At 36.2% G+C, this 13276-nt stretch overlaps 1 protein-coding gene across 1 annotated transcript in view; it reads right to left on the bottom strand.

The window, feature by feature from the left end:
• Positions 1-13276, bottom strand: part of CLASP1 (cytoplasmic linker associated protein 1) — a 905754-nt gene that overhangs the window by 746721 nt on the left and 145757 nt on the right. The window contains exons 7-8 of the mRNA XM_053712150.1: positions 12171-12268; positions 6399-6466 (exon numbers count right to left, since the gene is read on the bottom strand). Coding sequence (XP_053568125.1) covers positions 6399-6466; positions 12171-12268 — 166 coding nt within the window. The remainder of the gene's footprint in view (positions 1-6398; positions 6467-12170; positions 12269-13276) is intronic.

The following is a 13276-nucleotide window of genomic DNA, read 5'->3' as shown; positions in this document are numbered from 1 at the left end:
TGCCCGACCAGGACTACTAGCCTGCTACATAGGGCATTCAAAACTGACCAAGGCCACAGAAAAATCAAGATCCCATAGGATTGACAAACCTAAGGACATAACAATGTACTGAAACTTTAACATGCAACTTCCGCGGAAGTGCTCAAGCGACCACAAAATCGCCAGTATGAAATTCCAGAGAAGAAATGTTTCCCAACGGAAAAATTCTAAGACACATGAGCTTCCAAAAGACAGAAAACATCCTAACCATATCAAAGAAAAAGAAGGCAACAGGACCAGCAAATCAGAGACCCCAATTCTTCAAAGCTCAGAACTGGAATAAGATACCCAAAAAAAAAAAAAGAAATTGTAGACGATAAGAATAACTACATCCCTACACTTCTAACCCAGCTTGCCGTCTGGGATCCTCCAGCACCGCCAAAACATGCCGCAGCACACACAAAGGCGTGCCAGTCTATAACGAAACGCAAGACTTACCTCCGCCGGGGCAAGTGATGACCCCGGGCCCAAGGGTTGGACCCCTGAAGCTTCAGAGGAAACCGCTTCCCCAGATGGCTGACCTGACCCAGTCGATACCACGCCTGACGAGCCCTGGTTAGCAGAACACGAACAGTATCTCGGTAACACCTCCCTCTCTGGAAGATGTAAATGCACCAACGCCATAGATATGGCCATGCGGAACCGTGCCGTAACCTTTGGAGGAAACAAGCCGCCTTCCGGAGAAGGGGTAACGGCATTAGGGACACCTGCTTGCGTAGTCAAGGAAGGTTCTAGGGGACGCGGCTCACGGGATATGGGATTCCCAGGGGGGATGGCTCGGCGGACTCTAAGATCCCTGTTCCGGGAGAAGAGACCACTCTAAAGCAGCATTCGGAACAAAACTGATGGGCATGGATTACCCGGGCCATTTCATACTCTTCGCAAGAAGTAGAATCTGAATCAGAGACATTCGTCTCCAAAAAATCAGAATCCTCCATAACTTGACAGATAATTATGGATAGAAAAAACGGCACCTTACACCCCCCAATGGCTGGGGCACTCACCACCTCCTGTGACCCAGACAACTAGCGAACAGATTCTCTCCGTCGCCACACGGTCAGGAATACGGAAATGAAGACCAGAACATGACCACGCCTAGTCACAAGGTACACGGTGCAGGACAGAAAAAAAAAAAGCACCAAGGCCATCTGGGACGCACAGCCTGACAAAAAGGCTGTTATGTTCGGATATAGCCACGAGCCCAATTTTCACTACACATTAGCAGACAGAATCAAATAAACATGATTAAAGCCCCGCCCCCCCTGTTGAATAACCCCCCTCAGGAGATATTAACCCATTTACATAAAGATAAAGGAGTCCCACTGAGACCCTGACTTCTTCGTTTACATTACATTCACATCATGAAAGTAAAATGAAACGATCTTACCGGAATCAGATAGTAGCTTCTGACAGACTTGAGTGAAGAAAGCAGGCAGCGAAACTTGTCAACGCTGATTGCTAAGGAGCTGTTAACATGAGTCGGGATGGTTTCAAGGAAAGACTCTCCCTGCATTTCCGGACTCTAACATTCATCCATGCTCTCACTGAGAGGCTGACAGGATTACTTAAAACTCTAGTCCCATTTCGAAGAGTACTAGCCTCTATAAAAGACTATCTTGAATCTTCAGACAATTCTCTGCCAACCTCCTGTGACGAAAGGCAAAGAATGACTGGGGGATGAGGGAAGTGGGGGAGGTATTTAATCCTTTGGCTGGGGTTTCTTTGCCTCCTCCTGGTGGCCAAGTTCTGAATTCCCAAAAGTAATGAATGCAGCTGTGGACTCTCCCCGTTTATGAAGAAAACATTGTGCTCATGCACATGGAGTTATTTAAGAGTCAGCACTAGTTGCATGAAATGCAAGTCTTTCAAAAGATCTGAGATAAGGAGGCAGTCTGCAGAGGCTTAGACACAAGGTAATTACAGAGGTATAAAGTATATTTCTAGAACAGTGTTGGTTTTGCAATATTGAGGAATGATAAATAAAGGGATTATCTTTTTAAATAAAAAATTTTGAATTTACTATTACTTTAAGTAACATTTATAAATAACAGAAAAGATTAAAAATATTTAAGTATTACACTGTCCCCACCAGGCTACTTCATACTACCACCCGACTGGCAAGATTTTCTGTGGCTAACACTATATTTATATTATAGTAGATTTATAGACAAATACAGAAGCTGGATTTGTATTTTACAGCAGTAAGGCCTAGAAAGGAGCCAGCTAATTGGTGGCAGACAGCCGGTGGAAGCACCCATAGACGTCTTTGGAACTCTAAACCCGGGCCTCAGGCCTACTTTAAAGGGACAGTAAAGTCATAAATGGACATATATGATTTAGACAGAACATACAATTTTGAAAAAATTTCAAATTTACTTCTATTATTTAATTTGCTTCTTTCACTTGTTATCCTTTGCTGGAAGGTTTATCTAGGTAAGCTCAGGAGTAAATAATCTAGGTTCTAGCTGCTGATTGGTGGCTATATATATATATATATATATATATATATATATATATATATATATATATATATATATATATATACACACACACACACACATATATATATATATATATACACACACACACACCAATTGCCATTGGCTCACCCATGTTTACAGAAACCAGTAGTGCTTTGCTGCTCCTTCAACAAATCATACCAAGAGAAGTAAACTGGAAAGTTTTTTTTAAAAATTGTATGTTCTACCTAAATCATGAAAGAAAAAGGTTGGGTTTCATGTCCCTTTAAGGAACAAGTGGCTCCCTGGTGCCCGAGTTTATCAAGCCCTGCTCTAGTGACCCATTTATGACTGCCCATAATTGGAACCGAAAAGAAAAACTAGGTTACAACATCGCTGCTTTATGGACACTAAAACTTTACACATTATTTCAATATTTACACAATATAACTGATTAAAAAAAAAATATTGCATGTGAATACTTTCTCAGGCTAATCTTTGTTATTTAATGTCCTATTCTAGCCATCAATTTAGTATTTACAGTTTAATGTCTCTTAAATGTGAGCCAGGAAACCTGCTATTTTTTGAGCATGAATATGATGTGCATGCAAGTCTGGAGGAGAAGCTGCCAACTATAACAAAAAAATGCCTAAAAACTATCGACTCAAACTGAATATTAACTTTAATACATTATACATATATTACAGGTACTATTGGAAAGAAAGCTTGCATCATAATAGTATCTCATCAAATGCTCAAATAGACTAACCTAAAAAAAACAAATCAAAACCAATAATTTCACTATCGTACAGCAGTAAAAAATAGATTTGGTTTGAGCACTATATGTGGAGCACTAAACTGTCTACACTGGTAATACAATAACTACTTAATTAGCAGCTCACAGGGCAAGCATTCCCCCTTCTCATTAGTACGTGACGGAGGTTTGACTTTGATGTAGTGTAATCAGTCGTATGCTGATGGCACTAGCCTTCAGAGGATTAAACACTAAATATATTAGATAAACGTTCTCATAAGGAAAGCAAAGGGCAACAATTACATAGCTATATTTAACATGATTATACAAGGGAAGAAGACAATTCTCCATTTTAAGCTCATATACAAGCTAAAAATCTATACGGTAGTCAGAAAGCCATTAATATTTTTGGGCATTTTGTGCCCATTTTAAATCCGAGATTGGCTTCTAAATATTGTTCTTTCAAAACAAAAGTCATACATTGTAAATTACAAACAATAAAATCATGAAGCCTACCTTCTCACTGTGTCATATTTGGAGGAAAGGCAAATATATTCAGTGCGTTCAACAAGGATATTTGTAAATGTCTCTGGGCAACTTGTGCATCAGAAGACTGCGCTCACGCTCTCTGTGGCTCCCCCTTCTCTCTCCCCTCCTGCAGCTCTCTGCTCTGTAGCCAAGCAAAATCTGACAAGCAACTGCCTCCCTCCAAAATAAAAGTCATCTGTCGCCTTACAAGGCCTCTGGTTACTTAACTGACTTTACACTAAGCTTCAACCGGAGTATTTAACTCATTCATTGCGTGTAAACACTAAAGAGAAAATAAACTGAATCAATGGACAAACACATTCATTAATATATAAATTAATATTTCTCAAAGAATTGCAAGATATTAAATTAAAATGGTACATGAATATTCTGGCTGACTCATCAGTAGCCAACATTTATGAACGACAGAGAAGCGGACAACAGTTTCAAATGTGATTAACGTGTATAAGATTAAATTGATTAATTCTACCGGAAATGTATTTTCAAATTGATGAGATTTTGGTGAGTGCATTTTTTTTTCTACAGTGAAGGAGTATTTTCATTCTTAATGGTTTACAACAACAACCAAAAAAAAAATCCACTTACTGGGACAGAAATGTCAGAACTAATGTGCATAGGTGCATTTAATCTTAAACAAAAGCAATATACATCCATTAGCAAATATGCCGTCAGGATCTGTGCACCAGTATTTAAATACCATGCCTGCTCAGAGAACTGGTGAGGTGTGAATTGCATCTGTGAAGACATCATTTCTGTCATAAAAGACCCTGCTGACTCGCTGAGTAGGCCAACCGGTGCACGGGCCCTCACAGCATCTGTGCATATTCTGCTTAAAAGGAAAAATCTAGTCAAAATTAAACTTTCATGATTCAGATAGAGCAGGCAATTTTAAGCAACTTTCTGATTCACTCTATTATAAATTTTTCTTCGTTCTCTTGGTATCATCATTTGAACAAACAAGAATGTAAGCCTAGGAGTCAGGCCATTTTTGGTTCAGAACCTGGGTAGCACTTTGATTGGTGTCTAAAGGTAGCCACCAATCAGCAAGTGCTTCCAAGGTCCTGAACTAAAAATGGGCCGGCTCCTAAGCTTACATTCAAATAAAGATACCAAGAGAAGGAAGAAAAATTATTAATAGGAGTAAATTAGAAAGTTGCTTAAAATTGCCTGTTCTATCTGAATCATCAAAGTTTAATTTTGACTAGACTATCCCTTTAAAAACAGTAACGACACTTAGTAGTGACAGATTAACCTAACTTGCTATATTCAAGCACTCAGACTTCAGCTGCTCACTAATACTGTCGCACAAGCACTGCAGAAGCTCCCAGTAGTAACAGCTATAACTTTCCATGGGAGTAGCCGGAATATAACAAATAGTATTCTGTGACTGCAGCCTGACATGCTAACACAGACCCCTTTGTAATAGTGCTGTTTCAGAGCTTGCGTAAAATTAACACTAAAAGTTATACAATCATAAATCACCTACACTGGGTTACCCTTGTATTGCTCTCCTCACACAAGTAACCCACTGACCTGAACAGTGACACAGTAAGGGTTAAATGCTGTGGTGTAGGGACCTGGTTAACGTTAGGTCACCATTAGTGGCTAATGCACTGGTATCGATGTGATATAGGTACCAATATTACAGCAGCTGCCCACAATGAACCACTATTATTTAGTAATACACATATACTATGGTCTCTAAATAAAACTTTGTAATTCTGATCCTTCTGCTAAAATGAAGTCCCTAGGGAAATTCTTATTATAAACTTTCTGATACCAGCTCAGCTTTAGTGGCCAGAATAGGATATAGGCAATAGTGTTTTTTATTTATTTGTCTTAGCACCTCTTTATGTACCCCAGTGCTGATCTTGAATCATTATGCAGCCACTGGCAGACATGACACTCTCACGCTACTCAGCAAATCGCAACCAGCGGTGGGAGCAGAATACTTATTAAGGATCAGACAGCACTGTTTTACAATGTGATAAAACAATGTATAAAAAATAAAACTATGTTATGCTATATTTGTACCATCAATAAAACGGATAAAAATAGTTTACTACTTAAACAGTTGTGAGAAACCTTTTGTAACCTAATTAATAAATTGCTTACAACTTAATAAAACATTATTTTGCTGACATTAAATGCATTTAGAATTTTTAGGACTGTTAATTTATAAAATGCCTAGAGCCATAGAAATATTAGTGAAATCTGTCAGCTTATTTAATAAGTGATTATAGATTTATGTCTCAACTGCAGATGCCGTTGCCAATGGGAACTGTCCTATCGGTATAATCAGAAGATACATAACAAATGCTAAACCAAAATCAGAAGTCCAAAAATATGCATAAAAACAAGTGATCGTCAAAGTTGATAATTAAAAGCATTAGCAGAATAGCATTTATTTCAGCTACAGAGTCCACCAGGTAACCTAGCAACAAGCCGAGAGAATTTCATTTCTCGACAAAGCTAGAATGAGAAGGAACCATTTCAAATTATAGCTCAGACTCGGGAGCTGCAAAATAACAGATTATGCATCTATTATAGGCACTACAAACTCAAAGCAATAGACTATTAGCAATAGGAATACATACCCAGTGATGACTGGATCATCGTTCCGGACTTTTGCACTTCGTCAAATTTAGTAAAAATAACATTCAATCTGTTAAAATAAAAAATAAAGTAAATAAACACAAACAAAGCAAAGGATTAGGGAAAACCATTCCGACTTACTCTTCAGGGATTTGTTAGAGACAAGTACCACTTTTAAATAATAGGTTAGTACTTAAACAAAACAAATGAACATGCCTGTTTCATTTTAAACATAATAAGCATTACAATACACTTGTTTTGGCAAAAACAATATTAGTATAAGCTACCACAATTTCAGTCATAGGTTTTGGTGTGCACGGACTATATAAAGCATATAATCTCATGGCCAAAACACTCAAATTTGAAATGAATCATCCACGATGACTTTCATGTTACTGCCAGCTACCTAAGCAGGCACGGTTGGTTGTGAGTGCACAGGGCCTCAGAATATATGTGCCATATTATGCCCAGCAATAAACAGTAATAATGATTTTAGTAAAAGCTAATACAAGTATAATACCGCTATTCAAAACTGAAATGCACTCATATGCATCTAAATTTTGAATCTGGTGAACTCTATTCATCAGGAGGCAGTAACTGTAATTGCATAATATATAAGGGGCTTAGAAATGAATTGTGACTACAAGCAGAATTCAGAGTTAGGATTGCGTGTGTTAAATTGGTATGCTTTTTAAATGCACTGCTGTCAGTTCAATTGGCAAGACGTCATTTTTAAATAAAATTAAAGAGATATTAAAAGGACAAATCAATACAATAGAATTGCATAATCAACTAACGCATAAGAGACAATACAAAATCACTTAGTCTTAAAGGGACATTGTACACTAGATTTTTCTTTGCATAAATGGTTTGTAGATGAACCCTCTATATAGCTCATCTGGGAGTGTTTTTGTAACAATGAATAGTTTTGCTTATTTCTAAATAACATTGTGCTGATTTTCAGCAAGTTTTAGATGTATACTGATGTCTATAGACTCCTGGTTGTGTAATGGGTCTTTTCTTATGCAGGGGGGTCTGCACTTCCTGCTTTCCCAGCCCCTTTCGGTTGGTCTCCCAGCCTAACCTCATCAACAGTGCTAAACTGGGAGCTTCTAAGTTTTTAAAAGGTTTTACACTGGATTTTTATCTGTGCATATTCTTCTTTATAATAGTGTCTATTACATGCAGTTATATGACAATTGGTGTATACAGACCCTTTATTTTTAAATGTATAGCAGTTTTTTCTGACAAATTTAAGTTAGCTCTCACATGATGCAGGGGGAAGGATAATGGAACTGTCAGCCAATCAAAAAGTGCATGTACATAAACATTGAATTCTTACACATGTTCAGTAGAGATGGTGCATCAGAAAGTGTGCACAATTTTATAACGGCAGTAAAATGGAAAGTTGTTTAATGACCCATTAAACACAGTAGAATTGCATAATCAATAAATGCATAATAAAAGGGCAATACAAAAAGCACTTACTTGGAAAGCTGTTAAAAATTGTGTGCTTTATCTGAAAATTTGATTTTGAATTGACTGTCCCTTTAAATTTGCATGCTATTTTTGAATCATGAAAGTCTACGTTTAGTGCTCGTTAAAACTGTAAATAAAATGCTAGAGATGATATACTCAAATCAAACATTAGCTTAGAGAATAGTATTTAGAGGGATTTTTACATTACACAAGCTGTTTAAATAGTGAAGAGATAAGTGTAAAGGTTAAGTTTTTATTCAGTGCTTTAGCTTCTTTAACGTATGGGTGCCACCAAGTTGTAAGCTAGGTTTTTCCCTTTTAATCATTTTTTTTTTTTTTTCTTTCATAATTTAAACAGAGCGTGCAATTTTAAGCAACGTTCTAATTTACTCCTATTATGATTTTTATTTTATTCTCTTGGCATCTTTATTTGGGAAAAGAAGGAATGTAAGCTTAGGAGCCAGCCCATTTTTGGTTCAGAACACTATAGGCCGGCTCCTAACCTTACATTCCAGCATTTATTTTATTTATAAAAATATTTTACCTATTTCAACTAAAGATACCAAGAGAATGAAGAAAAAAATGATAATAGTAAATTAGAAAGTTTGGGTTTCATATCCCTTTAACAATATTTTCACACAGCCACTGTTTGCACACTCTCTTATTGCTTGTTTTATATCTGCCCCTACGTGTACTCAGCAGAAGAGCTAAATAGTTAAATTACCGGAAAACGGGAGAAAAAAGTACTGAAAGTATATTGCAAAGTTTTGTTTTGTTTTTTACTATACACAATAAAACATTTCATATTACAATTTCAAGCTGCTGAAGGTTACTTTCAACAGTCTGAGGATAATCTTTGCTTTGAATCACATCATAATATCTAGCATTAATTTCCTGTTTAATATCCATTTATTTTTTAATTTAAAATAAATAATTAAAAATACAAGTGTAGTTGAACTCATATTAGGAATGCATCTCTCAGGCATAACAAATGTATTTAGACTCTGAGCTGAATGGGACTTGAAACTTTATCGGCCCCACTTGAGGGGATCCTGTTTGTGCAAATTTGATTCTGAAATGATCCAGGTTCCAAAATGAAAGGAATGTATATGATCTAGTGATTTTGTAAACACGTCTTTTTGTACACTGCAAGGAAGGGTAGTTTGCTTCCTAAACGTGGGTCCAAAATTAGGGGCTAGCAAGCTACCAAGTGTTCTCTGCAGCCCGGTAATAAACCAATATACTGGGTGTGTTTGAAAATGTTTTGAATGCATCATCACGTTGTTTACTGCAATTGTTTTTCAAAAGTCAATCTCTACCCAACATTTGTTTTATTAGAGGATCCAACAATGACTTGTTAGAGAAGGCTAGCTATGGTAATGTGTGGTAACAAAATACCCTTTGCTTTTTGGTTCTTAGCTCAAACTCTGCTGAAGCCAATTAGTAGAGATATGTGGCAAGGCTAATTTTATGGGGGGTTTCAAACCTGCTATGTGCTCTATCATTTTACTGTGCATAATGCAATATTTTATATAAACAATTTTAGCGTCACTGTCCCTTTAATTTTTGGGAAAGGGGCAATGAATAAAATTATTGCTAGCTGCAATATTTTCCCTTGTTCTATATAACAAGTAAATATTGATCTTATAAAACATAAGGACCAATCAAACTCTCCAAGGAACTAACATTTATTTAATAGGGAACGTATACACCAATTACCTGCATGTTATAGACACTACTATAAAGAAGAATATGCACAGATACTGATCCAAAAATCCACTATAAAACCTTTTAAAAACTTACTTAGAAGCTCCCAGTTTAGCATTGTTGAACAGGTTAGTCTGGGACGCCCAATGAAATGGGCTGGAAAGCAAAAAGAGCAGACACCCCCCCTCCACTACATATGAAAAGACCCTTTACACAAACAGGAGCAAGCTGGAGTAGGTAGAACACAGTCTAATTCTAAAACTTTGGGGCTTGGCCAGGAGTTTGAAAATCTGTTCAATGTTATTTAAAAATAAGCAAAATTAATACATTTCTAACAACAAAAAACTGTATGGGCTATATAAATGGATAATCTACAAAATATTTATGCAAAGAAAAATCTAGTGTACAATTTCCCTTTAATTATTTTTAATATTGATGGTCATTAACAAAAGTTCTAATGGTTATGCACTGATGAGCAGGATTAATTAGGATGCATGAGCAGACAATTACAAACGACCACTTATTGATGCTTTCCACTAAAACTCATTGTTGAAGTAATAATGAGCACGGCTGGAAATTTCCACTAGTACTAGTTGCGCTGACATCTACAGTAATGTGTTTGTAAGGGACATTAAATGTCCCCTTGCAAGGCAGTTTATCACTGCAATATCCTTTTGTACACTTTTTAACTGAAAAGTTAAGGTTCAGTACTGGATTTACACCAGCTGCTCGATTAGCTTTGACTCACTTGTGACTTCACTACTAGCATGTAAGCAAATATATAGTTGTTTACAAAGAGTCTATATGCACCAACATAAAGTTACTGACCGGCTGTACTATGACACCAAATGTACAAACACAATATAAGCTTAACATTTATCACGTGCCCAACCAGGGAGGTGCCCCTAGTCCTCAGCCTGTCAATAACCCTAGCAAGTAATTCATTTAGTATTCTGTGCAAATGTAGAGACAACTACAAGGAGAGGAGTTAAAAAGGGACAGTGAACTAGAAAACTGTTTTCCCCTAATGCATTTCCAATGACTTGTTATACCAGCTGCAGAGTATAAAATTGAGAATTTGCTTCTTTCGCTTTATTTTTGTATATGAAAAGGCTGGTTTTGTTCTTTTAAACCATAGCCCATTAAAATTGGTTGAGCTTGCAGAGAATTCAGATCTCCTGTTTATCAGTTTCTGTACATGCATGCTTCTTTAAATTATCTCTTTCTATATACCAAATATTTAGAGAGCAACTGAAAATTAATGTTTAATTACTTATCTCTTCTAACCCCTACTGGGAGTGTAATTTATTCTGCGGTTTACACAGCTTTCTACAGCCAATACTTAAAGGGACAGTAAAATAAAAAAAATTAACTTTATTATTTCAGATAGGACGTGCAATTTTAAAGAATATTCAAATGCATTGCTATTGTCAAATTTGCTTTTCTTGGTATCTTTTGTTGAAGAGTAAAGCTAAGAAGGCTGATAGGCACTTAGAAGTGTGCATATATAGAAGTATCTGCTGCCTGATGGCTAAAGACATGTGCACACTCCTGAGCACATCTAGATTTACTCTTTAATGAAACATACAGAAAGAGCAAAGCAAAATTGGTAAGAGAAGTAAATTGGAAAATTTGTTTAAAATTATAAGCTCTATCAAATCCATTTAAGTTTAAATTTTTACTTAAAGGGACAGTTAAGTCCAAAAAAACTCTCATGTTTCAAATAGGGAATGCAATTTTAAACAACTTTCCAATTTACTTTAATCACCAATTTTGCTTTGTTCTTTTGGTATTCTTATTTGAAAGCTAGACCTAGGAAGGCTCATATGATAATTGCTAAGCCCTTGAAGGCCGCCTCTAATCACATGCTTTTGTATTTGCTTTTCACAGCAGGGGAGAGCTAGTTCAGGTGAACCCTATAGATAGCATTGTGAGCACGCCCGTGAATTGTGGCAGACACTGCACTAATTGGCTAAAATAAAAGTCAATAGATAATAAATAAAATGTCATGTGATCAGGGGGCTGTCAGAAGATGTTTAGATACAATGTAATCACAGAGGTAAAAAGTATATTAATAATAACTGTGTTGGTTATGCAAAACTGGGGAATGGGTAATAAAGGGATTATCTATCTTTTAAAACAACAAAAATTCTGGTGTTGACTGTCCCTTTAACTGTTCCTTTAAGTACAGACACTCAGTATAAGTAGGGATACCATGGGCAAAATCATTTATTTAAAATTTAAAAATAAAGGTAAATGTACTATTTGTAAACAACTGAACACACTCCAATATGTCAAATTAATCATTGGAAACAAATTAAAGGGGAGAGAAGTTTAGGGTACACTGACCCTTTAAAACAATGATTATAGAAATATCACAGCAAGAGAGGTGATGACATTGACTTATCACAAACTGGAGTAAGTACAGCACATACTTCTATATCAGAGACTCAAACAATTTGAGAACAATGCAGTTTACATCATGGTACAAACATTTTTGCATTATGGAAATCATAATAATGAAACAGACATATACAGAAAAGGGGTAGCAGTTAGTTACAGTACAAACAGGCAAAGGATTAGCTCACCGAGACTGTGGTAGCCCTTTTTTACTGAGATCAGCGCGTACACGTTCCCCTACATGTCTGTAGATTTCTACAAGGCAATTTATTGCTGCATCTCGGACCTAGAGAACAAGTACAGAAAGAGGACCAATGGGATGAAAAGCAAAACATGCTACAAAACTATTTGTATGGGATTTCTGGGTGTTTCTGCAAGATGTGCTTGTAAATAAAAACTAATTTTTTTATTTTCTATGTACAATACATCAATAGTTTAATACAAAATGCAAACAGTTCAACAAATCTTCACTGTTATAGAGAAGGGACCCTTACCAGAAGTGTAAGATATAAAAAAAATTGCAGAGGACGAGTAAAAATTTTGACTGAAGATCTTTAACATTGAGTAGACTAGTACTTTTTAAACCCCGACTAGTAAACTATATGGATATGTTTTCCCCTGTGTGTGTGTGTGTGTGTGTGTGTGTGTGTGTGTATAAATCAGCAACTACATACAAAGTTCCAAAATAATTATTACTTCACTGCCAAAAAATGTGTGTGTGTGTGTGTGTGTGTGTGTATATGTATGTATATATATATATATATATATATATATATATATATATATATATATATATACATACATATATCTCTATCTATCACTATTGTAGAGGGAAAAAACATGTTCTCATTTGCTAAAGCATGTAATTGTTTTACAATCAATCCTGCAGCCTGAGTGTTTAACCATCACAAATGTGTTAAACACATAGTTAAAGCACTACTTCAGAGCTGTAGAGAACTGCTAATCCAGAGAGGAAGACACTAAGTCAATCAGCAGCATTAGCTGCACAACTAGGCTGTGTGGCTACAGCTGCTGATTGGTTAAGGGGCAGTTTCCACTCTGGACCAGTGGTTCACTGTGGCCATCATGTGGTACTTTACAGGGGTTAGACACAGAGTTGCTGAGTTGATAGTGATAAAACTTTAACACTATAATGAATAAGAGAATGTAATTATTTCTCTATAGTGGCCCTTTAAAAAAAGACAGTGAATTGTCATGTGCACAATTATGAGTTTAAGAAAATGTTTTGGTTTTTTAATTATCATTACCCCTTAAAAAAAATCTGCAATTAAAA

Source organism: Bombina bombina, chromosome 1 (genome assembly GCF_027579735.1).
Source record: "Bombina bombina isolate aBomBom1 chromosome 1, aBomBom1.pri, whole genome shotgun sequence".
In the NCBI taxonomy this organism is placed as follows: Eukaryota; Metazoa; Chordata; class Amphibia; order Anura; family Bombinatoridae; genus Bombina; species Bombina bombina.
Note: the sequence above shows the minus strand (reverse complement) of the source record. Positions and strands in the feature narration are given on the sequence as shown.